The sequence below is a fragment of the Chrysemys picta genome, chromosome 23 (genome assembly GCF_011386835.1).
Source record: "Chrysemys picta bellii isolate R12L10 chromosome 23, ASM1138683v2, whole genome shotgun sequence".
Classification (NCBI taxonomy): Eukaryota; Metazoa; Chordata; order Testudines; family Emydidae; genus Chrysemys; species Chrysemys picta.
The window spans coordinates 1,469,829-1,496,186 of NC_088813.1; the positions used below are offsets into that span (position 1 = coordinate 1,469,829).

General features: G+C 52.8%; 1 protein-coding gene and 1 pseudogene across 3 annotated transcripts; one reads left to right on the forward strand and one right to left on the reverse strand.

The window, feature by feature from the left end:
- Positions 1-1,186: 1,186 nt before the first annotated feature.
- LOC122172708 (uncharacterized) lies at positions 1,187-19,293 on the forward strand. 3 transcript variants are annotated; one of them, XR_010594600.1, is made up of 8 exons: positions 1,187-1,404; positions 4,813-4,940; positions 5,018-5,149; positions 10,027-10,238; positions 11,307-13,740; positions 13,850-16,005; positions 16,115-18,132; positions 19,108-19,293. XR_010594600.1 is itself a non-coding variant. In XM_065576902.1 (2 exons), the coding sequence occupies exon 1, from the start codon at positions 10,835-10,837 to the stop codon at positions 11,900-11,902; it is 1,068 nt and encodes a 355-aa protein (XP_065432974.1). In that variant the 5' UTR covers positions 10,245-10,834; the 3' UTR covers positions 11,903-13,740; positions 13,850-16,312. The 3 variants fall into 3 exon arrangements, 1 of the variants encoding a protein (XP_065432974.1); XR_010594599.1 differs by having other exon boundaries at positions 13,850-18,132; XM_065576902.1 differs by lacking the exons at positions 1,187-1,404; positions 4,813-4,940; positions 5,018-5,149; positions 10,027-10,238; positions 19,108-19,293 and having other exon boundaries at positions 10,245-13,740; positions 13,850-16,312.
- Positions 19,294-21,645: 2,352 nt separating this feature from the next.
- Positions 21,646-24,511, reverse strand: LOC135977268 (otoferlin-like; annotated as a pseudogene).
- Positions 24,512-26,358: the final 1,847 nt, after the last annotated feature.

The window sequence follows — 26,358 nt, forward strand, 5'->3', positions numbered from 1 at the left end:
GATGGGCCTGAGGCCCCCTTTGACCTTCGGGATAAAGAAATAGCGGGAGTAGTATCCTTTTCATCTGAATGCCGCAGGCACCACCTCCACCGCTCGTAGGTGATGGAGCCGCCTCACCTCCTGCTCAAGTAGGCTCTCATGAGAGGGGTCCCTGAAGAGGAACGGGGAGGGAGGGTGGGTAGGTGGGGTAGAGAGAAACTGGAGGGTATAGCCCCGGGAGATGGTATTGAGGACCCATCGGTCTGAGGTCAGTATCGACCACTCTGGGAGGAAAGTACATAGGCGGTAGGAGAAGGGTAGGTTGGGCGGATCCCTGGTGCAGACTGGTAGGTCGTCCCCGGGTGTCCCATCAAAACTGGCGCTTATCCGTCTGCTTGCCCTTAGAGGGGCCAGACTGGGGTGCAGGTTGAACCTGTCGCTTCTTATAATTCCTGGATTTTTTTAAATTAGGAGGCTTGTATCTGGAGTGGGTGAGCTGGCTGGTGGCCTGCTGAGGCTTAAACTTGGCTCTTTCTGTGAGCTAAAGGAAGAGCTTAGGAGACATCCTGAAGTCCTTAGTCTTGTCCAAGTAGAATGCTATTGCTCTTCTAACATCTAGCATATGCAGAATTGCCTCCCTGATGTCACAATGTGGTTTTGGGGAAAAAACAGGAAAATGGATTCTGATTCATATGGAAAGTGGAGGTAACTTTAGGGAGAAACTTGGGATGCGGCCTCAGAGTTATTTTATCTTTATAAAAGACTGTGCATGGTGGTGTGACGGTCGGTGCCTCCCCATAAGGCTTTATGGAAATATGCTTATGAATACATATAACATAACTGAAATATGTCCTATGCTACACATGCCATGTAACATATCTCTGTAAAGGTTATAATCTACTGAATCTATTAATCCTATTTGTATGCATGTATCATTTTTGTATTCAAAGTTATGAATATTGGCTGCATACTTGTTTAATTCTAAGTGGGCTGTAGTGAAGCAGTTGGTCAGCTTCCTGAGAAAAAACTATTCTCAGTAAGTGCCCAATCAAAAAACACTTAAGCCAACAATGAACTTGGACACACCAATCCACAACTGGGCTTTCCCAGGAATGTGGCTTGGCTGGTAAGAAACTCAGTCATGCATGGACATGTTACTTGCCCAGGTGACTCCAAAACTCCATTTTGTAGCTGAACTTTACATAGGAGAGGGAAGGGGGTCTCCACCCACAAAAGAAAGTCTATTTAAGCCCGTGGGAGACCCCTCCACTTGGTCTTCAGCTGGCTAAAGAGAGAGCCTCTCCACCCCCAAAGATACCTAAAAAAAACCCCTGAAACAAAGGACAGTGATTGCAAGGGGTGTGAGTGATTGCTGGACCCAGACTAAAAGAAGATTAGTCTGTAAAAGGAAGCATTCTGAAACTGGTGAGAATTTTATCTGTATTCAGTTGGATTAAACATAGACTGGTGTGTTTTATTTTATTTTACTTGGTAATTCACTTTGTTCTGTCTGTCACTACCTGGAACCACTTAAATCCTACTTTCTGTATTTAATAAAATCCCTTTTTACTTATTAACTCAGAGTATGTATTAATACCTGGGGAGGGGCAAACAGCTGTGCATATCTCTCTATCAGTGTTATAGAGGCGAACAATTTATGAGTTTACGCTGTATAAGCTTTATACAGGGTAAAACGGATTTATTTGGGTTTAGACCCCATTGGGAGTTGGGCATCTGAGTGTTAAAGACAAAAACACTTCTGTAAGCTGCTTTCAGTTAAGTCTGCAGCTTCAGGGCAAGTAATTCAGACCCTGGGTCTGTGTTGGAGCAGACGGGCGTGTCTGGCTCAGCAAGACAGGGTGCTGGGATCCTGAGCTGCCAGGGCAGGAAAGCAGGGGCAGAAGTAGTCTTGGCACATCGGTTGGGAGTTCCCAAGGGGGTTTCTGTGATCTAACCCATCACAGTGGCGTAGTCGAGCAGGATCTGTGCACAGCTAATTGCTTTGAAATACTGGTAGTAATTTTAAGTAAGTTTTAAGGGTGGTGGCTGAAGAACAGACAAAGTGGTTACTGGTTTGTTGTTTTCTGTTTGCTTATTTTGGGTAAGGAAAGTAGGGACAGAAAAGGAAGCAAAATAAAGTATAAACACTGGGTGCCTGGAAAGTCTCTGTTAACTAAGAATCCCCTGAGCTGAGTGCATCCCAGTTTCAGTGAACTGCAGAGGGGGTGTGGCTCCACAGAAGAAAGCAGGAAAATGACTACCAGTGAAGCAGCAACTAAACTAAAGCTGGCTAGACTGGAAGCAAAAAAGAAAAAAAACAAAAACATAAAAGACTGATGGAGAGGGAGGAGGCTGCCCACAAGAGAGCTATGGAGGCAAAAACAGCAAGGATGGAGGAAGAGGAAGCTGCCCACGAGAGAGCTATGGAGGCCCAGAGGGAGGCCCAGAAGCATGAACTGGCTGTTGTGGAGTTGAAGAGACAAAACCCTCCACCTGCTGGTTCCACTTCCCCAAAGATCCATAAATGGGAGTGACTGTGTCCACAGTATGAGGAATCCAGCAATATTGCCAAATATTTCATCACCTTTGAGAGACTGTGCACCCTCCATTCCATCCCTGAAGCAGGGGTGGCTCCAGGCACCAGCGCATCAAGCGCGTGCCTGGGGCGGCAAGCCGTGGGGGGCGGGAGGTCCGCTGGTCCTGCAGTTTCGGTGGCAATTCGGCGGCGGGTACACCGAAGGCGCAGGACCGTCGGACCTCCCGCAGGCATGCCGCCGAAGGCTGCCTGACTGCCATGCTTGGGGTGCAAAATACATAGAGCCGCCCCTGCCCTGAAGATCAAAAGATGACCACATTGATAGCAAAATTGACTGGCAGAGTTCTGGACATATTCAATAAAATGCCGATTGATGATGCTTCAAACTATGGTAAATTTAAGGAACTGGTTTTGAAACAGTTTCAGGTTACACCTGAAACCTACAGGGTTAAATTCAGGAGTCTTAAGAGGGGATCTGGTTTGAGTAATGTGGTTTATGTAAATAAAATAAGAGATTTGGTAGATAAGTGGGTAAGGGGGAAAGGCATCACAAGCTTTGAAGGAATGTGTGATTTGGTTACTCAGGAACAATTCCTGAATATGTGCAGTGATGATGTAAAACAGTATTTGTGGGACAAAAAGGTGAATTAGTGGGTGAATTAGCTGGGTATGGGCAAGCACAAGCTGCAATCAAACATAAACCACTGGCAGAGGGGTACAGGGTTGGGGGAAAGCAGAATCACCGTTTTACCCCAGGGAAAAAGGAGGCTGGGCGGTCACCTCCTCATTCCCCTGGTACTCGTCCCAAATTTCCTGTACAAGCAGAGGAGCCCAAGAGCTATCATTGTAAGTCCATGAGCACCTGAGGAATAAGTGTCCCTTGCTGAGTAGGAACAAGCAGTAAGTAACACATGAAGCTGCTACTTCTCAGAGCCAGGCTGTGGCCTCTTTCCACACAGGATTTGTAAAGCTTGCTTCCACACAACCAAGCAATTAGCATATGCATACTGTTAAAATCAATGGTGAAGTGCTTCTTGGATTGAAGGACACAGGTGCTAAGATTTCTGTGGTCGGGAGGGACCTGATCCAGGAGAAGGATTTGTTGCCAGGTAAAATGGCAGAATTAGAACTGGTATGGGGTTACAAAGTCCTTGCACCTTTAGCTAAAGTACACATGCAAACTAAGGATTTGCAGGCTGAACTAACTGTTTCCACGGTGGCACACAATTTTGCACCATTTCTACTGGGGAATGGTTTCTTTAATGTGGCAAGATCTGTCCCAGGGTTGGTTAGCAGTAAGAAAAAATCTTGTGCTAAAAGCCCCAGGCAGTGTGTGAAGTCACATGAACTGCTGGTGGAATAGGAGAGTGTCTCTTTTTAGATTCCTCGGTAGCAGTAAAGAATGCAGCTTTGGGGGCAGGGATGGTTGTAGCCAGTTCCTGTAGCTTCAGGCTCAGGGCAAGTTCCAGAGGGAGGGGCTGGAGGAAGCCAGCTCCTGTCCCGTAATCAGCTCCCTGGGAGAGGGGGATGTACCACCTTGTAGCAGGGGGGCCACCCCAGATGCTGACTGCCAGAAAGTTGCAGGTCAGCAGGGGGCAGGGCCCGCCCTGGGGTGCACAAAGACATGCATCCCGAAGGTGTAAGTTGGGGTCCTGGTGACTGCTGGCAAGCCCAACCTGAGTGAAGAGAGGGGAATTTTGCTGGCCAGTAAAGGGTCTATCAGCTTTAGGGCAAGTAATTCAGTCTGTGCTGAAGCAAACAGGTGTGTATGGCTCAGCAAGACAGGGTGCTGGGGTCCCGAGCTGGCAGGGAAAGCAGTAGCAAAGGTAGTCTTGGCACATCAGGTGGCAGCTCCCAAGGGGGGGGGGGGCGGGGTCTGTAATCTAATGTCACAGGTGGGTGTGCCATCATTTCTCCTATGCTCAGGTGATGGCAATTAGAAATACTGTCTTCATGGACAGGTGTAAGAGCGAACAAGTTGCCATGGACTCAAAGGGAGGTCTAGCCAAAGTCGTGATAACTAGGTTAATATCCCAGGTTGGAACAGGTGGTCTCACATGCGGGAAGAGATTCCCAATGCCCTTAAGGAATCTACATGTCAGCAGGTGAGCAAATACCAATTATCCATCTACCTGGCAGTGGAAAGCCATTTTTGCCAAGAGATATACCTTCAGGGAGCTGAGTGAGAGTTTTGATCTCTTGAGTCTAAAATGTAGTATAAAATCAGAGGGAGGGAAGATGAGATTGGTCTATGGGCTTAGAATGACACCAAACTTGGAAATGTTTCCATATTGTAGGTAAATACATTGAGTGATCAACTTTTGGCTGTGTAGCAACGTGTCGTTCACCTCATCTGAGAGAGCAGGTGAGGAATGGGCCAAAGAGGAGCCAGAGGAACAGGAGGACATATTGCCATCTGTGACAGGTAAAGGGACCAGACTTGTCTTGGCCAGAAGAGGCAATCAGAATAACTCTCACTTTGTCTCACTGAATTTTCGACAGGACCTTGGATAGAAGAGGAAACTGGAAAAAGGCATACAAGAGGTCCCCATCCCATGGGAAGATGAGGGCATCTCCCAGTGAATGTTTCACCAGGCCAGCCCTGGAGCAGCAACGAGGACATTTCTTGTTCCAGTAAGTAGCAAAGAGATCCATAGTCAGGGTTCCTCAGTGGGTGAATATATCTTGAAGCACCTCTGAGTTTAGTTCCCATATGTGGTCGTGAAAAAAATTCCAACTGAGACTGTCAGTTGTCACGTTCTGTATCCCAGACAGCTGAGATGACCACATTGTGATGGATGCACCAATTCCAAAGTTTGAGGTCTTCCTTGCAGAGGGAGGGAGATCTGGCACCTCCTTGACGATTTATGTAAAATATATAGGTCATGTTGTCCTTCATGACTTTCGTGTGGGTGTTCTTGATGAAAGGCAAAAAGTGTGCACAGGAATTCCTGACAGCCCTTAGCTCCAAAAGATTCATATGGAGGGTCAGTTCTGCCCTGAACCTTGTGGTTGTGTAGGTGAGCTCCCCAGCCTATTAAGGAGGCATCTATCCCAGGACAGTCTGTGTAGCAGGAGGAACGCTCTCACCTGTACTGCATCGAGGCTGGCATTGATAAACTTCAGTTGTTATACCGGACTTAGTATGCCGCTACGATGTAGAGCGCCTTGGAGAATATCCTGGGTGGAGCAGTCTGTACTGATAATGATCTTGCCCAAAGGTAACCCGTAGGATTGTATGGTTGGTTGTATCGAGATATGGAAGTAGACATCTTGTAGGTCGCAGGCTGGAAATCAATCTCCTTGCTCTAGAGCTGGAATAATGGCTGCTAGCATGACCATCTTGAATGTCTGTCCTTCCCGTATTTGTTTAATGCCCTTAGATCTAGAATGGGCCTCCAACCTCCCTTCACCTTAGGGATCAGGAAATCATGGGAGTAAAACCCCTTGCTCCTGAGTTGCACCAGGATTGGTTCTATAGTCCCTAGGCATAACAAATGATAAATTTCCTAATGAAATAGGTTCTCATGAGAAGGGTCCCTGAAGAGGGAAAGGGAAGGAGGGTTGGGATGAGGGTGGAACACGAATTGAACCCTTTGAAATAATCTCCAGGACCCATCTGTCAGAGGTGATATTCTCCCAACTGCTGTGAAAGAGGGCCAGGCGACTTCTGAAGGGGTGTGAGAGGTGTGTAGATGGCAGCTGATGTTGCAAGCAACCCATCAGAAGTGCTTAGAAGAGGCAGTCTGAGAGGTCATGGACTGGGGTGCGGACTGCTTCAGCTTTTGAGCCCTGGCCCTCTTACGCTGTGACTCGTAACAGCGCTGAGATGGTGGGTATTGAGGATGTTGTGACCTGTGCTGTGGCTGAAAGCTATAGCTTCTCTTCTGTCCCACAGTGTGGATTCCTAGGGAGTGTAATGTGGCCTGGAAATCCTTCAGGGTACGGAGAGAAGACTCTGTCCTCTCCGCGAAAAGCTTGGGCCCTTCAAACTGGAGAGTTTCTGCAGCTCTTTGGGCAACCCAGAAATGTGTAGCCAAGAAGCCTGCCCATTACCACTGTCCTGGAGACTGGGCGGGTCGCTGTAACGGCTTGTCCAGTGCTGTTGCTAGACTCTCTCTGAGAATGGCCTGAAACTGTTCCTTTTGTGTCTCTGGTAAATGTTCCAGAAACACATTGAGTTTCCCATAATTGATAAAATCATATTTGGCCATGACAACTTAGTAAGTAGCAACTCTATACTGTAATGTTGCCAACAGATAGGTAGTCCTCCCAGGCAGGGCCGGCTTTAGCAAGTGTGGGGCCCGATTCCTGGGGCTTGTACTCACCGGGCGGCGCTCCCAGTCTTCGGTGGCACTTTGGATTGCCGGCCGGGGGAGGGGGATCGCGGGACTTGCGGCATTCCAGGCAGGGTTGCGGGGCCGTGGGACAGCCATGCTCCAGCCGGGGTCGTGGGGCCACGGGACTGTCACGCTCCGGCCGGAGCTCCAGCCGCAAGAGCGGGAGGCCACGGCGCTTGCGGCGCTCCAGCTGGGGTCATGGGGCTGTGGGGCAGCCGTGCTCCGGCCAGGGTTGCAGGGCTGCGGCGCTCCGGCCAGGGTTGCGGGGCCGCAGGGCTGTCGTGCTCCAGCTGGGAGAGCAGGGCCGCGGGGCTTGCCGCGCTCTGGCCGGCACTCTGGCCAGGGGAGCGGGGCCGCCGAAGACCCCAGAGCGGACCACCGCCGCCTGCCGGGGTGAGTAAAAAAAATTAAAAAGGTGATTAAGGTGCGGGGCCCTCTTAAGCATGGGGCCCAATTCTGGGGAATCGGGCGAATCGGCCTAAAGCCGGCCCTGCTCCGAGGGCTGATCATATGGGGTCGACTTGGCATGATATTGCTTGCCTCATGCATTAACCATATCCACTATAATGGAGTTGGGTTGCAGATGTTGGAACAGGAAGTCTGCTTCTTTGGGAGGGATGTAGTTTCTACTAACTTGGGATGTGTATCCGTCAATTCCTGGAGGGGAATCTGCAGTTCATCTGCCACCCTCTTGGTAAGATCCAGAAAGTTCTTAAAATCAGCACTTAGTGATGGGGGGTCTGTACGGTGCAAGCTCATTAAATTAGTCTGCTCTCCCCTCAATGTGGGAAAGATATTCAACAGTCCTTGTTACCAGAGCTAAGATTTCCAAACACTTCAATCAAAACACACTGGTTAAGATAAAACATAAAACAGGTTTATTAACTATAGAAAGATTTTTAAAAGATAACAAACAGACCAAAGCAGGTTACCTAGGAAATCAAACAAAACCACAATTTAAGTCTCATTCAAACTAGGTAGGATTTGGATCAGCAATATCTCACCCTGACTGATCATACAAAGTTTTAGCTTCCTTACACAGGTATTTCTTCTTTCCCTCCTGGGATCCCCTTCCCTAGTTCAGTCTTTGCGCCTCTGATGTTTCCAGCTGTTGTCTTGTAGGGGAGTGAGTCCCAGTCATGATGTCACTTCCCTCTTATATAGTTTTTCCACAGGGCGGGAACCCCTTTGTTCTAAGCCAGGTTCCCAGCCCAGTTTGTGGAAAAGTACAGGAACCAAAATGGAGTTCAGCATGATGTGGGCTGGTCACATGCTCTTACAAGCCTTCCTGAGCAGCCATTATGCATAGACTGGCTGAAGCATTCCCAGGTGAGGACAAGCCTTTTTCATGGTCCATTGTCTTTGTTGATGGGACATTAGCACTGTTTAGCTTTTTCCTTGATGTGCCTGAAAAGCTAGTTGTGAGTGTTTCGAACTTCACATCATCTTTTAATAACATACATAGCAAAGCTTCATAACTTCACATACAATGACCGCACATGCAATCCAATGAGATTTTAATGTTTAGCAGATCAAGACTTTTAAAATGATACATCACAAGGCATATTTTGTACAAAACATATAATCATATCACCATGGTAAACATGGGGAGGGGGGTTGCCCGCACAGTGCTAGATAGCCTTGAGGCTCTCTTCGAGGGAGGGAGAGTGCATGTGCAGGCTCATTGGACACTGCTACTAAAAATCTCCAATTAGAGGTGGGGGGGGCGCAGATACACCTACAGTGGAGCACCCAGAGGGACACTACTCGAAGAAAAACAATTGATCACCACTCTCTTTGTAACAGCTCTTAACATATTTGGAGGCTATCAGGTTCCCCCTTTATCCCTCCCCCTCCCACACCTTTTTTTTCATGACAAAACATAACCATTTAAAAAAAATCTTTCACCATAGGTCAGGTTTTCTAAACCTTTTATCATTATTGTTCCTCTCCTCTGGATTCTTTCTTATTTGTCAACATTGTTCTTAAAGTGTGGCATCCAAACCTGGACACTATACTCCAGTTGAGACCTCACCAATACTTACTAGACTGTAACAATTAGCTCCTGTTTACATATGACGCTCCTGCTGATGCACCCTCAGAATATTAGCCTTTTTCACAACTCATTGACTCATATTCAATTTGTGATCTATTTTAACACCCAGATCCTTTTCAGCAGCACTGCTGCCTACAGTTGTTCCCCATTTTATTGTTGTGCGTTTGATTTTTCCTTCCTAATGTAGTATTTTGCACATCTTTATTGAATTTCATCTTATTTTATCTTATTCTCCCATTTATGAAGATAATTTTGAATTCTAATCCTGGCCTGCAAAGTGCCTGCAACCCCTCCTAGCTTGATCTCACCAACAAATTTTATAAGCATACTCTTCACTCCATTATTCATGTCCTTTGCATTTATCAGCATTGAATTTCATGCACCAACAAATTGTCCATTCAACTGGCTGAATTAGGTCTTTCTCAGGTTCCTCATAGTCCTCTTTGGTCATGACTGACCTAAGTTATTGTGTTTTCTGTAGATTTCACCACTTCACTCCTTCCCCTACCTTCTTGGCAGTGCCAATATGGAACCTTCTGCCACTGACCTTTTGTTTTGTGTATTTAAATCAGTGGGATTAGTCACAAGGGTTTGTATAGTGCTTAATACAATGGGATCCTTGTCCATGATGTGGGCTCCTGGGTGCTAATGATAATATAAATAAAGTTATGCAGGTGCTTAAGTTCTTTCCTAGACTGGGGGCTACAAATGACTTATTTAGCGTGGTGTGGCTGACTGGAGCACAAGTAGGACTAGGACATCCCTCAACCAAGAAAATGAAACCTGATTAACTTTTTTATTCAGACTCTCTGGTTTTTAAAACCTATTTAAATAAGAGCTTGTCTATCCCTGGAGCTCTTCCTGACTAGCTCCATGGGCACACTTATTCCAGAATAACAATTTAAGCTAAATCAGACAAGGCACTCAATGTATTTTCCATTGTAGGTCACCATTAAGGAACACTTTAATTCAAGGCGTCTCTAGCTTTCCCTAGTGCTCAGGGGCGTTCATTTGATTCTGCTGTAGCTGGTGATACAGCTGCTGGGAAGCAGTCACCTTATTTTGTTCTGAGATTTGTCACAGCTAACTGGACTTTCCTTTCCATTTTTCTGTAGATGCGGTGGCACTCAGCTGCAGGGACTAGGCTCAGGCTGGCAATGGGTTTGAAACTCCCAGGCTCCTACTGTGACACCCTGACACCTTGATGTCATAGAATTGTTTTGTACAAAGTGTGCCTTGCGAGGTGTCATTCTAAACATCTTGATCTGCTGAACATTAATATCTCAAAGGAAGCTTCAAAGGAAGGTTTGAAAGATAGAAGCCTCTGGTAAGTGGCTGAGCCTTAATCAGTGGGCGGGGCATTCATACAGGCCAAGGCTTTATAAAGCAGCGCACAAGCGACCAGGGGCTGCTAACAGGGAGTTTCGCAAGGGAGTTCTCCAGGTGAAGGAGGAGCAATACAGCACCCTTTTGGGGTAAGTGACTGTCTGTAGTGTGTGTTTGTTTGTGTTTGAGGGTTACTTGCTGTGTGCTGAGCTTGTGTTTGTCAGTCTGTTTGTTTGTTTTGGTTGTTTGAAGGACCGTGTGCTGTGGCTGGCAGTTGGAAGCTGTGAGCTTCAAAGGAAGGTTTGAAAGCTAGAAGCCTCTGGTAAGTGGCTGAGCCTTAATCAGTGGGCGGGGCATTCATACAGGCCAGGGCTTTATAAAGCAGCGCACAAGCGACCAGGGGCTGCTAACAGGGAGTTTCGCAAGGGAGTTTGGAAGGGGAGCAGGAAGGGGGCGAGGGTCCCTTGCTGGTTCCATCTGTTTTCTCTTTATTCCCCTTAATACCTATAAACCAACTACATTCAAAACTTCTTGCTTAAACAACCCTTTCAGCGGACAGGGGGCTGCAGACAGGAGTTTGACAGAGGGAGGCTTACGATGGTTAGGAAGACCCGCAACACCTGTGCCAGCATTGCTTCTGTCTCCTCCACCTGTGCCTGTAGCCAGACAGAGCGCCTGAGCATGGATGCTTCTACCCAGATCCTGGTGTGGTTTTGCAGAGACTGTAACTTGCAATTTCCACTTACTGATATCCAGGCTGGGGGGACCATCCAATGTGAGAGGTGCCTGCTGGTGGAATCTCTCAGGCAGCAGGTGGAAGAGCTACAGGAGGAGGTGGCTAGGTTGAGGAGCATCCGAATCCACGAGCAATTCCTCGAAAGTGTCCATGTGGAGACAGCTGAGGTAGCTGTCCCAGTACACAGGACTGCTGATACACCACTGGTGGAGGAGGAGATGGCTCAGGGTGGACACTGGCAGCTGGTTACTTCTGGCAGCAGGCAGTGCTCCACCCCTGCTCCGAACTCTCCTGCCGTGGTAATAGGTAACCGTTTTGCTCTTCTTGATACAGGAAAGAAGGAATCACTCCCTACAGTAAAGGAGGAGAAGCCTCGTACCCCTAAGGCTGGGAGGTCTGCTGCCACCACTGCGAATAGGAAACGTAGGGTAGTGGTGGTCGGAGACTCTCTGCTGAGGGGGATGGAGGCGCCCATCTGTCGCCCTGACATTTCATCTCGGGAGGTATGCTGCCTGCCGGGAGCCCGTATCCGAGACGTTATGGAGGCATTGTCGAGGATTATCCAGCCCTCTGACTACTACCCCATGCTACTCATCCATGTGGGCACAAATGATACTGCGCGGTGTGACACTGAGCGGATCAAGAGTGACTACAGGGCTCTGGAAGTACGGGTGAAGGAGTTTGGAGCGCAGGTGGTATTCTCTTCAATTCTTCCTGTCAAAGGTAGGGGCCCGGGCAGAGACAGATGCATCATGGAGGTGAATGCCTGGCTGCGAAGATGGTGTCGCCAGGAGGGCTTTGGCTTCCTAGACCATGGGATGCTATTCGAGGAAGGACTGCTAGGCAGAGATGGCGTTCACCTTTTGAGGAGAGGAAAGACCCTATTTGGACACAGACTGGCTAACCTAGTGAGGAGGGCTTTAAACTAGGTTCGACGGGGACAGGTGAGCAAAGCCCACAGGTAAGTGGGGAACATGGAGACCGGGGAGATGGGTCGGAAACGAGAGGGAGTGTGGGCTATATTGTCAGAGAGAAAGGAGGGTCAGGACAAAACTGGGAGGAAAGATCAAACCAGTATCTTAGATGCCTATATACAAATGCGAGAAGTATGGGCAATAAGCAGGAAGAACTGGAAGTGCTAATAAATAAATACAACTATGACATTGTTGGCATCACTGAAACTTGGTGGGATAATACACATGATTGGAATGCTGGTGTGGATGGGTACAGCTTGCTCAGGAAGGATAGACAGGGGAAAAAGGGAGGAGGTGTTGCCTTATATATTAAAAATGTACACACTTGGACTGAGGTAGAGATGGACATAGGAGACGGAAGTGTTGAGAGTCTCTAGGTTAGGCTAAAAGGGGTAAAAAACAAGGGAGATGTCATGCTAGGAGTCTACTACAGGCCACCTAACCAGGTGGAAGAGGTGGATGAGGCTTTTTTTAAGCAACTAACAAAATCATCCAAAGCCCAAGATTTGGTGGTGATGGGGGACTTCAACTATCCGGATATATGTTGGGAAAATAACACAGCAGGGCACAGACTATCCAACAAATTCTTGGACTGCATTGGAGACAACTTTTTATTTCAGAAGGTTGAAAAAGCTACTGGGGGGAAGCTGTTCTAGACTTGATTTTAACAAATAGGGAGGAACTCGTTGAGAATTTGAAAGTAGAAGGCAGCCTGGGTGAAAGTGATCATGAAATCATAGAGTTTGCAATTCTAAGGAAGGGTAGAAGGGAGAACAGCAAAATAGAGACAATGGATTTCAGGAAGGCATATTTTGGTAAGCTCAGAGAGCTGATAGGTAAGGTCCCATGGAAATCAAGACTGAGGGGAAAAACAACTGAGGAGAGTTGGCAGTTTTTCAAAGGGACACTATTAAGAGCCCAAAAACAAGCTATTCCGCTGGTTAGGAAAGATAGAAAATGTGGCAAAAGACCACCTTGGCTTAACCATGAGATCTTGCATGATCTAAAAAATAAAAAGGAGTCATATAAAAAATGGAAACTGGGACAGATTACAAAGGATGAATATAGGCAAACAACACAGGAATGCAGGGGCAAGATTAGAAAGGCAAAGGCACAAAATGAGCTCAAACTAGCTACGGGAATAAAGGGAAACAAGAAGACTTTTTATCAATACATTAGAAGCAAGAGGAAGACCAAAGACAGGGTAGGCCCACTGCTTAGTGAAGAGGGAGAAACATCTTGCATCTGAAGAAGTGAGGTTCTTACCCACGAAAGCTTATGCTCCCAGTACTTCTGTTAGTCTCAAAGGTGCCACAGGACCCTCTGTTGCTTTTGAGGGAGAAACAGTAACAGGAAACTTGGAAATGGCAGAGATGCTTAATGACTTCTTTGTTTTGGTCTTCACCGAGAAGTCTGAAGGAATGCCTAACATAGTGAATGCTAATGGGAAGGGGGTAGGTCTAGCAGATAAATAAAAAAAGAACAAGTTAAAAATCACTTAGAAAAGTTAAATGCCTGCAAGTCACCAGGGCCTGATGAAATGCATCCTAGAATACTCAAGGAGCTAATAGAGGAGGTATCTGAGCCTCTAGCTATTATCTTTGGAAAATCATGGGAGACGGGAGAGATTCCAGAAGACTGGAAAAGGGCAAATTGTGGGGATGTATCATCCCTACACCAACCTAATGGAAAGTTCCATGAGGAGGTAAGGGTCACGATGGGACACTTGCAAGGTAATAAATCATGGCCTTATGTAAGGCCCCCCTGGTGGTCTAGGGATTATATAAGATGAGGTAAACAAATCATGGCCTTATGTAAGGCCCCCTGGTGGTCTAGGATTATATAAGATGATCATGGCCTTATGTAAGGCCCCCTGGTGGTCTAGGAATTATATAAAATGAGGTAAACAAGGTAATAAATCATGGCCTTATGTAAGGAACGGTTGAACCAATCGGTGTGGGGCTATACATGTGATAAACACATGATTCTCCTTCTTGTCCAATCCGTAGATGTGTGATTATAGCCTAATTGTGTTATGTAATGTAGAGAAAAACTATAAAAGAAAGCTTGCAATAAACAGGATTCGGATTCAGCCTGCAACCACAGTGGTCGTGTGCTTTATCTGCTCCGCATGGAACCCCACAAATGGTGACCCCGACGTGATTCGGCTTGGACATCAAGGCAGCCAGGACTTTGCCCAGAGTGAGCTAGCAGAGATCATACTAGACACAGCCGCCAGTGGAGCAGGGATCAATGTTCTCAGACAGTAGACCCAACAGGTGTTGTCTCAAAAGCTGAGCAAAGAGAAAGCAGATCCAACCAGAAAAAGGATCTGAGTGGTCAGACTCTATGTCATCTCTCATGAAGAAACTGGAACAATTGAATTTAGATATTGAAGAGGCTCTCAGTGCTGGCTCTTCTCCTTCCAGCACTCCTTCTACCAAAAAGCGCAAACAGCCATGCCCTGTTAAGGTGGAGACAGGCCTTCTTCACAGAGATCATCAGAGAAAGGGAATCTGTGGAAATAAGAGGGCAGGCTACCAAGATTTAGATGGTTTGCCAAGCTCAGTGTCAACTGGAGCACGACCAAAAACTGAACATGGTTTGAGAAAAGGCGGAGGTGGCAGCTGCAGCAGGAGGTACCGGAGGATACCGGCTCCTGGTCGTCCGAGAGAGACGTTCATGAGCTCACAGCCGACTGAAGCGTTCGGTGAGAAAAGGCGGAGGTGGCAGCCGCAGCAGGAGGTACCGGAGGATACCGGCTCCTGGTCGTCCGAGAGAGACGTTCGTGAGCTCACAGCCGACTGAAGCGTTCGGTGAGAAAAGGCGGAGGTGGCAGCCGAGGCAGGAGGTACCGGAGGATACCGGCTCCTGGTCGTCCGAGAGAGACGTTCGTGAGCTCACAGCCGACTGAAGCGTTCGGTGAGAAAAGGCGGAGGTGGCAGCCGCGGCAGGAGGTACCGGAGGATACCGGCTCCTGGTCGTCCGAGAGAGACGTTCGTGAGCTCACAGGTGAGCGGCTGCATTTGATAAAATGGGCTCTGCTTTGTCTGCAGAGGAGGAGACGGTGCATGATTTTTTATTACGCATCGCTGAAAAGCGGGGAGAAAAGCTTCCCTCTGACGCGTTGTCCCGTTTGTTGAAATGGGGGCAGAAACGCGGGAATGTACAAACAGGGCCTTCAGCTACAGGACATGCTGAATCAGTTGTCCCATTTGGCCGGTGAGAGCCATCCCCCGCAGTCCCACACATTGCGAGCCCTGAACCAGCCCGGCTTTCCTGTTACCAATGATGTTTGTACCCCAAAGTTCCGGGCGGAGTTCCCGGGGCAGGGTAAGCAGTTGCGGAATAGGTTGAAAAGAATGGCGGAGCTAGGCTTATCTAACTTTGAAAGGACATATAGGAAAAAACCACCGGATAAGATCCCTCCGGCCGTGGCTCAAGACACAAATTGCTAAAAAGCCCGACGCCGCCACGCAGAAGCCGGAGGACGACCCTGCGGCACCGGACCTGCACTTGTTGTTTGTCACAGCCTAAACACCTAATAACGCTGTACTTCTATTTGTTCGGACTCCTTATTATAGGAGCAGGGGTCTTTGTATGTCCAAACTCTGTACCTTTTGTTAACCCACGACAAAATGTTTGGATCACCTGGGCGAACCAGACTGGCCAAGAAGCCCTTTTTGCTTGTCCATGGCCACCCCATCGAATCCCTTTAGAACATGTCTTATTGGCTATCCTTATTTACACCCCAATGGTTTTCGTGGGTATTTATGTAATATTATGTTCTATATATTTCCCAGTTGTTGAATGTCACCTGTCAGTTTTATAGGTTCAAAAAAAGTAGTCAGGTGGCTAGTAATTGTCCTAATGTTAGTTGGACCCTCCTACAGGCCTTATTTAAGAAAAAGGGGGGAGGTGTGGGGATGTATCATCCCTACACCAACCTAATGGAAAGTTCCATGAGGAGGTAAGGGTCACGATGGGACACTTGCAAGGTAATAAATCATGGCCTTATGTAAGGCCCCCCTGGTGGTCTAGGGATTATATAAGATGAGGTAAACAAATCATGGCCTTATGTAAGGCCCCCTGGTGGTCTAGGATTATATAAGATGATCATGGCCTTATGTAAGGCCCCCTGGTGGTCTAGGAATTATATAAGATGAGGTAAACAAGGTAATAAATCATGGCCTTATGTAAGGAACGGTTGAACCAATCGGTGTGGGGCTATACATGTGATAAACACATGATTCTCCTTCTTGTCCAATCCGTAGATGTGTGATTATAGCCTAATTGTGTTATGTAATGTAGAGAAAAACTATAAAAGAAAGCTTGCAATAAACAGGATTCGGATTCAGCCTGCAACCACAGTGGTCGTGTGCTTTATCTGCTCCGCATGGAACCCCACAGCAAATATAGTGCCCATCTATAAAAAGGGAAATAAAAACAACCCAGGAAACTACAGACCAGTTAGTTTAACTTCTGTGCCAGGGAAGCTAATGGAGCAAATAATTAAGGAAATCATCTGCAAACACTTGGAAGGTGGTAAGGTGATAGGGAACAGCCAGCATGGATTTGTGAAGAACAAATCATGTCAAACCAATCTGATAGCTTTCTTTGATAGGATAACGAGCCTTGTGGATAAGGGTGAAGCTGTGGATGTGGTATACCTAGACTTTAGTAAGGCATTTGATACGGTCTCGTATGATATTCTTATCGATAAACTAGGCAAATACAATTTAGATGGGGCTACTATAAGGTGGGTGCATAACTGGCTGGATAACCGTACTCAGAGAGTTGTTATTAATGGTTCCCAATCCTGCTGGAAAGGCATAACGAGTGGGGTACCGCAGGGATCTGTTTTGGGACCGGCGCTGTTCAATATCTTCATCAACGACTTAGATATTGGCATAGAAAGTACGCTTATTAAGTTTGCGGATGATACCAAACTGGGAGGGATTGCAACTGCTTTGGAGGACAGGGTCATAATTCAAAATGATCTGGACAAATTGGAGAAATGGTCTGAGTTAAACAGGATGAAGTTTAACAAAGACAAATGCAAAGTGCTCCACTTAGGAAGGAAAAATCAGTTTCACACATACAGAATGGGAAGAGACTGTCTAGGAAGGAGTACGGCAGAAAGGGATCTAGGGGTTATAGTGGACCACAAGCTAAATATGAGTCAACAGTGTGATGCTGTTGCAAAAAAAGCAAACATGATTCTGGGATGTATTAACAGGTGTGTTGTGAGCAAGACACGAGAAGTCATTCTTCCGCTCTACTCTGCTCTGGTTAGGCCTCAGCTGGAGTATTGTGTCCAGTTCTGGGCACCGCATTTTAAAAAAGATGTGGAGAAATTGGAAAGGGTCCAGAGAAGAGCAACAAGAATGATTAAAGGTCTTGAGAACATGACCTATGAAGGAAGGCTGATTTCACTGGGCTCAGCTTGGGGGAACCTGCAGACACTGTCTGTACAAAGGGTTCACTGGCCATTCATTAACTCCGGTGGAGTCCAGCTCCCAGTGGGGAAGCGCTGGTGCCTGGCCCAAGACCCCTTGCTGGGTGGTGGCTGGAGGTAGGGTGCCCCATGGTGGTGGGATAGTAGAAGATCAGTTTCCTGTATGTGGATGATTCATGTCTGTCTCTTTCCCATCTTCGAGTGCTCTGTAAATGACCAGAGCGTGACTCTGCAGCGCTGTCTCCTTTGATGGAGGTTTTCCACCAGTGACATTCACAGCATCAGTCGCTCGAGCAGACAGAACCCTCCCCCCAGCTGAGCTTCCCAGTCCCTGGGCCCCCTGCAGTCAGTGGGGACCGTGCTATGTCAGTGGCGTTCTCCGGGGTACACTCAGCCATGGAGGGCGAGCTGGGAAGAACACAGGATCCAACTGAAACGCCAGGGGCAATTTGTGGGCGACACAATTGGTTTAGCCAGGCGGGGGCACCGCTCACCCCCTGCTCTTGAGAAAAGCGGGGCCACAGCTGTACGTGTGAAATGCAAAGGGGGCATTAAAAGCCCCCAGGCCCCTGAGGAAGAGGCTTTGCCGTCGGGAGGTTTCACCCATGTCCCTTCTTTGTGAAGCTCCGTGCTGAGCCAGCGGGCGAAGCTGCTCACCGATCTTGACGGGCTCCAGCAGCAGAACACGGAGCTGCACATGCTGCTGCATCAGTACGTCACCTCCAAGGTGAGTGGGAGAGCTGGTACCTCGCTGGGACAAGGGCCTGGGCTCTGGGAGCTTCCCTCACTGGCCGTTGGAGCGCTACGGGAGGGCTCATTGCTAAGGGTGCCAGAGGCCCTGCATGGCAGCTGCCCCCATGGCCCTGTGGCAGTGAGCAAGGGTGAGGGGAGGTGATGCAGCGTATAGCCGGCCCGGCTGACACCTCGCGGGCTGCAGGCAAGCAGAAGAGGTGGTTTCTGAGCGGTGGGAGGTGGAACAGGCTGGTCCTTGGGGCTGCAGCCAGGGCCTACCCGTGCATCCTCTGCCAGCCAAGGTGGGCAAGTGGAGGGGTGGAGAGATGCCAGGGGGATGGGCAGAGGGCCAGGAGGGGCTCTGAAGGCCAGCAGAGGGTTGCGTAGTGGGGTGGGCCCAGCAGACACCTCTCCAGGGGGTGAATTGATCATGTGTGTGCAGAGAGAGGATGCCGTTGGGACAGATGAGCAGAGCAGGAGAGAGAAACCAACCCCGCAGTGTTTGGATTGAGATGGGCAAAGGGTCCTAGGTCCCCGGCGTGCAGGGTTAGCGAAGGTGCCAGGTTGGGGGACGGGGGGCACATGCAGTACGTGCCTTATTGTTCTACGACGTGAGTATTCAGGGCTGGGAATCCGGCGCCTTCCCAGACGCAGCACTCGCTGTACACGGAGAGGACAGGTGGGGATGAGCAGGGGGCGCTCACTGTCCCTGAGCCCTGCTGAGCGGCAGTCACCTCCCATGGGAACGGGGAGCCCCAGTACTAGAGTCCGCCTGGACCCGGCAGGGGAATAGAGCAGCTCTTCTCCCCCCCGCGGCTGGGAACCGGAGTATAACGCCAGCAGGCAGAGAGTAGTGGCACCTCGTCCCCGCCCAGAGTGAGGGCCCCGGGGACTCTTCCAAGCCAGTGGGTGTGGTGTGCCCCCCGAGAGCCTCCTCACCCTCACTGTGGCCTCGGCTTGTCCTGCGCAGGTGAACGAGGAGCTGCTGATTCCACCCACCCACGTGATCGAGTTGACGCCGCCGTGACCGGCAGGGGGCCTGGAGCCCCGGCATGCAGCGGGAGGCCGTTGCCGTACGTCCCTACCCACGAGCCCTCGGTGCTGGATCAGGGGCATTCCCTGGAGGGCAGCGACTGGAATAAACCCCCCTTTAAAACAGCCAGGCTGCGGGCGTGTGACTGCTGAGGAGACACACTGCTCCGCCTCTTGATCAGCCCTACCCCCCATGCACCGTGAGCCTCCCCCCTCCCGCCCACCCTGGGGTCAGCCCTGGTCTCCCTCAGTGGGGCTGGGAGGTGGCCATGTTCTGGGGGCGGGTTAATTAGAGACCATTAGCCTGAGTGGTGGCCGTGCAGTGGAGTCCAAAGGGCACGTCGGAACAGTGTGCAGACAGCACCCCTCACCCGCCCGCATGAAGTAACAGCCGCAACCTGGAGACACACATGGTGCCCGGCATGGCCTGGGCATGTGTTGTGCAAAGCGAGGCCCAGCTCTGCAGGCAGGACACGACGCACGTGCATTGCACGGCTGCGGGGAGCACGTCCCTGCTTCACTAACTGACACGGCTCAGTCCCGTGGGGGCCCCTTCCCCCACACGAGCTGAAAGGGCCACCTACAGCAATGGCTGGAGGGCAGGGCAGTGTGTGTGGGTGGGCCTATGCTGGGGAAACTGAGGCACTGAGTGTTTGTGACCGGTCCAAGCTCACGCGCCAGGGCAGCAGCAGAGCCCTGGCTGGGTGTAAGTGCTAAACTCGCCCCGCCCTTTAACCAAAGACCTGCTGGCGGCTTCTCTTCCCAAAGCCCGGGCCTGCCCGCTTTGCTAAGCCACCCGGCACTGTGCTGGTTAACGGGGGCTGCTCAAGTGAGACTGGTACACCCCTTCACCCCCGCTGCCTACCCGGGGGGTGCAGGTCGTTCGAGCCGACTGGTATCGCTGGGCCTAACCTCTACCGCTGCGAGGCACGTTCATGTATAAAGCTGTGTCCCCGCCGGGGGCGTCCCCCCCCATATGCTACAGTTACACTGGTACAAAGTGGGGTGGGGGGACGTGCAGGCCTCAGCCTGGGGCCCAGGCACATGGGCCTAGTTTGGCCATTAACTGCGTGAGCCCCGTGACTTGTGAATTCCTGGCTAAACAGCCGTCTGGCTCTCTGCGATCTGAGGGGGCTGGGGGCTGGGGGGCACTTTGGATTCACCCTGACGGCTGTGACACTTCAGCACAGACTCTCCCTACGCTGACAGGAGGTCTCCGGTCCCCACAGGTAACCCACTGCCCTGGGTGGCAGCCTCCGTCTCTCACCCTAGGGCTGGCTCCAGGGGGGTTAGCTTGGCACAAACGTCCGTCTGGGCTGGCGTTTTCCCCACGCCCCTGAGCGAGGTGGCTACGGCGCCCGGACGGGTTACTGGTGCCCAGGCCGTAGGATGCTCCAGCAGCGCCCGGTGCGGAGCCAGCTCTCCGCCCGCAGTCCAGCCGGGGCAGGGCCTGCCCAGGGCCCTGCTCCGAAACCGTTCCCATTCGCCAACAGGCCAGGGCCCGATGCCTGCTGCAGGGGCCACGGTTCAGGGCAGGGTCATGTGCTGCTCACTGATCCCCCGCCATGTAAACATGGAGCTGCTGCAATGATCGGGGGGAGGTGGGGGGTCAGACCCACCCGCACCATTGTGCAGGGCTCCTCTCCCCCCCCCTCCAGCCAGCACCGAAGGGATTCCCGCGCAAGCCATGCACCGGCCTAAACAGAGCAGCTGAGGTGCTGGCGGGGCTGGAAAACGGGCCCAGGCTGGGTCTCGGCCCTCCCCACACAATGATGGCGGGTAGCCTGGAGAACTGCCTCTCCTCACAGCCTGGGCATGTTTCCCCGGCTCTGCTGGGCTGCTGCTTTCTCCACAGCCTCCGGGGTGACTGTCGCCCCCTGCCTGGGGGCAGGAGAGCCAGTGCCTTGGTCATGGGCAGCCTCCGAGCCAGCATGGGCCCGTGGGGCGGGGGACTCAAGCAGAGGGGGCTGCTTTTCTGGAGAGCCCCATGGCTCCTCTCCTCAGACTCCTCTGAGGTGACCTCTCGGTGTGCAACGCCCCCGTTCTCCCTGGCACCTGCTCCCCAGGGCGGCGCTGACCGTGGAGGAAGGAGGGTGTGGAACAAACCAGAGCCGCGTGTTCCCCCTCCCTGCCAGGCCGGCCGTGAGCGTGGGCGACTGGCCTCCTGGGGCTCTGGAAGCCAGAACCGGGGCACGGCTAAGAGGCTCTTAGCTGTGGGGGGTGTAATCTTAGAGCCAGCTCGGACGCCCTGTATTCGCCGACCTGGTCAGCTGCATTCACCCACGGAAAGCGCTACGGGAGCCCGGCGCCCCAGGCCCAACTCTTCCTTCCCTCCGGCCTCAGGAGAGAAACACACCACAGGGAGCCGCGAAGAAGAAAACGCAAACAAGGAGAAGCCGCAGGCCGTTCCCCCAAACCCAGTCCCGGCGCCGCTCCAGCCTGGCGAGCGGGTGCGTGGCCCCGGGCCCGGGCGGCCTCACGCTCCCAGCAGCTTCTTGACCAGGTAGCCCGGCATGGAGTAGAGGAAGAGGCCGACCAGGAGGAGCACAAGGAGGAGGAGGAGGAGTTTCAGGAGGAACCAGCGGTATGTGTGCCAGATGAAGTAACGGATGGACTTCAGGGGGTTCAGGAACCAGGTGACGCTAGTGTCGGGGCGGCTGGGGGGTGCAGGGGGGCGGCCGGAGTGACGGGGAGGAGGTGAAGAAAGGCAGGAAAGAAAGGTTGATACAGTCACAGAGAACTGGACGTGTATGGGGGGGAAAACAGCCCGTATCATGGGGTGCCCCCACCAGCTGCCCAGCCCCCTCCCTGCCCTGTAGCAACAGGTCCACGCACCTAACCCCCCCCTCTACCCAGCCTTCATCCCTACTGCCTACCCCACATCCTCAGCCTCCCCCCAGGCCCCCGCAGGCTCAGGCGTGACGTTTGTCGGTCCCCTCGCCGCCCCGTCACTCACTTGGGTTTCTCCAGCGGGTCGGGCTCGTTGCGGGCCAGCCCCGCGGGGGATTTCTCTGCCTCCTCCGCTGTCAGCAGGTGCAGCTCGGCCTCCACCTTGCCCTGTGGGGAGCAGAGAGTCGCTCTGGGGCCCGGGACTGCCCTGGCTGAGAACTGCCCCAGGGCGGGGGATCATCCCGCAGCCTGGGATGGCGTCCTGGGGCCTACGGCTGGAAAGCTGCCGAATCCTCCCAGCGCACATCACCTGAGCTGGCGGGGGTGACCGTAACCCCCCCACCCTGAGGAACGGTCTCACCGCTCCCAGGATCTACCAGCGCCAGAAAACGGAGCCAGGGGTGTGCCCAGGGCCAGGCAGTGCGGGTCGGGCTCCCTCTGGTTCTCTCCGATCTCACTCAGCTCCACCTGGCTCTGCGCTTCCTGGCTACAGATGGGACCAGCAGCGTCTGAGCGGCTGCTCCGCCTGCACCTGCCACCCGGCTGGGCAGAGCACCCAGCCCCGAGAGCCGCATGGTCAGAGAAGGAGCCCAAAGTCTCCAGCCCTGTGGAGCCCAACCTCTGATGGGAATGAGTCACCCATCACTTCTGTCCTGCAGCCCCCCTGCTGGCCTGGTCCTGGGCCCCCCATGCCCAGCTCTGCCAGTGCCCTTCCTGGTGGTGACTGAGGCTGGGCCCACACTGCGGTGCTGCATTCAGCAGTGCCCCTCTCCCCGGCATCCTCACCGTGAGCTCCAGCTCGTCGTTCTCATTCTGGGCCACGAAGGGCCACCAGCCCTTCACCCTCTTCTGCTTGAAGATGGAGACCAGGGGCAGGTCGCCCTCGTTGGTCACCATGTCCATGCTGCACTGCTTCGTTGGCTTGGCGCCGCGCGGGAAGCGGTTCAGGTCCAGCTCGATCGCCCCTGCCAGGGAGAAACAACAGCAGCCGTCCCAGCGCGCTGGCACTGCCGCCGGGTGCACGGAGCTGCCGCTCCAGGGCCAACACCCTGAGCCTCATGGAAAGTGCCAGAGGAGCTTGAGCCAGCCGGTCCCTTGGACCTCTTATCCCCTGCTCTCACTCCTCTCTGAGCTCCTGGGGGTCTCCCCTGCCTTGATAGATCAGCATCTCCTCTGGTGGCTTCTTCTCCCTCCCTGACCACCAGGTTCTCACCTGGGGCCGCCCCCCCTTCTCTCTATCCTCTCGCCCTCTCCCGCCAGCCTTGCCTCCCCGGCCGTGGACAGCACCCAGAGTGGATCCCCAGATGCCAACCTGGTGCTGGACGGCTGGGTGGCTCTCCTTGCCCCACCGCAGCCTCGTGTCCAGGCTTGGCAGTGCGTCACCCCTTTGCCCCCTTCACCTACGCACCAAGGAAGTCGTCAGCAGAGAAGTGGTCGGCGTCCCAGACTTGCAGGGTGAGGCGAGCCGGGATCTTGTACTCGGTCTCGTCCCAGGAGAACATGGACTCTACGTGGAGATGACGATCTTCTCCTCCGCCATCAGGTAGTCGAAGGGGAAGACGTAGCGCCAGTTGAAGTTGCCCTCACCCGTGAGCGAGTGGTAGTGCACGTCCGTGTCCTGCTTGTCCTCTTGCTGGCCCTTCAGCCACCTGCAGGGACCAGACAGTCGGGCAGGGGGACGGGGCTGGTCACGGGGAGCAACGGGACAACCAGACACGTCTCCCCCCTCCCCCGTGCCGAGACAGACCCTCAGCTGCAGCATGCAGCCCAGAGAGACACACGCAAAACAGGGGAGCAACGACCGCAGCAGTGGGCTGGGGGACTCGACTAATGGGGCAGATTGCGTGGAGCTCACCAGGCGACCAATAAGGGCAGGGCCCCAATGCCTCTCTGGAAGGGCCAGCAGGGTCCACAAACCCAGGAGGGATGGGAGAACCTGGGTGATCCAATGGGACATGACGAGGAGGAGGGGGATGGGATTGAGGAAGTGTGTGTGTGTGTGTGTGTGTGGTCTGCCTGCTTGGCGCAGAGGGGCACCAGGGGGCTGTGGGCAGGGCGGGTTTGCAGAGTCATAGGGCCCAGGGGCCCAGTGTGATCATCTCATTTGACCTCCTGGCTAACTGCAGCGGCTCCTTTAGAAACATCCAACCGTGACTTAAAAATCGCCAGCGCTGGAGAATCCACCACGCGCCTCGGGCAATTGTTCCCATGGGTAATTACCCTCATGACTAAAACCGACGCCTGAGTTCCTGTCTGACTTTGCCTAGTTGTAGCTTGCAGCCATGGGCTCCTGTTAGCCCTTTCTCGGCTGGACTGAAGCGCCCATGATTCAATCTGTGCTCCCGGGTAGCGGCTGGGCTCACGTCACCCCGTAACCTTCGCTTGGTTAAGCTAAAGAGATCGAGCTCCTTGAGTCTGTTACGATCAGGCAGGTTCTCTAATCCTTTAATCATTCCCGTGGCTCTTCTCTGCCCCTCTCCAATGTTGATACATTGGATGTTGATACATCCTCCTTGACCAGCGAATCCACCAGCACCGGACCCAGGATTCCAGCAGTGGTTCCACCGGTGCCAAACACAGACACAAAATAACCTCTCGGCTCCTACTCCAGGGTCCCCAGTTATGCAGCCCGGGAGTGCGTTAGGGCTTTGGCCTCAGCATCTCAGCTGATTAGCCACCACGACCCCCAAAACTTTCTCAGTGACCCAACCGGCCCCTTCTTCCCTGCACCCATCAGCAGCCCTTGCAAAATCTGTACCCAGCCCCCACGCCCCTGCCCAATGCCACGTGTCCCCATTATCCCGGGGACCCCTCCCTGCAGACTAGTGGCGTGAAAGCCCAGCCCCGTGCAGAGGGCTCAGCGGGGAGGGGTCCATGCAGAGCGGTGGCCGGGGTGAGGGGCATTCCCCATTCAAAGATGGGAAAAGAAATCTACACACTAACTATTTGCCTGGCTTGAAGCTAACAGCAGCAACCCCTCGCCCCCGGGCCTGTGTGAGTGCGATGGGGAATGATGGAGAACGCCCTGGGAAGCCCCATTCCAAGGCAATTCTAAGCTTGCACTGTCCTGATCTGCGGTGACACATGCTGCCCACTCGGGGGGTCCCAGAGCCTGGTGGATCAGCTACACCCCAATTAAACAGCCCCGTAGCCTGAGCTCCACGTGCATGCCACGGGCCAGGCTGATCCCCCCAGATCCCCACGCTCTGGGTTTGGGTGGGGTGCTCCTAGGGGCAGCGAGGAACGCCAGCGACACTCGGGACAGGTTGAGCGGGCGCGTGTGTCCCTCTGCACGGCCCGCAGGGGAGGGAGGAGCCTTGTCCGTTACCCCCTGACATAGATGTCAGACATCTTCTCTCCTCTCACGAACGCATCATCCTCCAGCAGCACCTCGTCGGTGTTGCAGATCACCACCTGCAGCTCACAGCTCGGCGGCCGGCGGGGCGGGAACACACGGACAGCCACACCGGGCGCGGAGCAGACACGGCAAAGGGGGTCGGGGGGGGGGAGGGGAGACACACACACAGGCAAAACGAAGAAGCAGAATGTCTGTTATTCAGCCCCACGGCCCCCACACCAAACGCCAGCGGGATCCCGGAGCGAGGCGCCGGCGCCGCGCTGTACCTACCCTCTGACAAAAATGTCACTGGATTTCTCCCCAGTGAAGAAATCATCGTCCTCCAGGATTACCTCATCCGTGTTCCACACTATCACTCAAAGCTCATGTCTGGAAGGGAGACAAGGAGGTGAGGCGAGGCCGACGGGGAAAGCCGGGGCAGAACGGCACAGAGCCGGTGGGGTGCTGGGATCGGCTCCCCGGGACAGAACCCCTCTCCTGGGGGGAGCCATGGTGCTGGCCCAAGAGGAGGGCTCAGCCGTGAGCTTCGTGGCAGCCCAGTCCTGGGCCCCTCAGCTGTTTCAGACCAGAAGGAGCCGTTAGGATCAGCTAATCTGACGTCCCGCCGGCCGGGGGACCTGGGCAGGCAGCCCGCTCCTGGCCTTGGTCAGCTTGCTCCCAGCTCGGGGGCTGGAGCAGGGCAGCCGGTTGCTGCAATAGCTGCTGGCACCTGGGCCCACAAAATTCACCGGTGCAGAATTCAGGTGAAGTCCCTGGGGCTGCCCCGGGGCCAATGGGAGCAGAATTTCCCCTCCCTTCTCAAACCAGCGTCCCGGCAGCCCAGATGTTCCAGCACTGCCCTGCCCCGGGCCCAGCTGGGGTCCGGGGAGCTGGGAGGAGCCAGCGCCCATGTCCCCTAGGTCGGGCTGTGGGTTTCCTACCTAGGGAGCCCCCTCTCCTGTA

Coding starts and splice junctions, on each gene's coding strand:
- LOC122172708 (XM_065576902.1), top strand. CDS start 10,835: ATGGTTAGGAAGACCCGCAACACCTGTGCCAGCATTGCTTCTGTCTCC.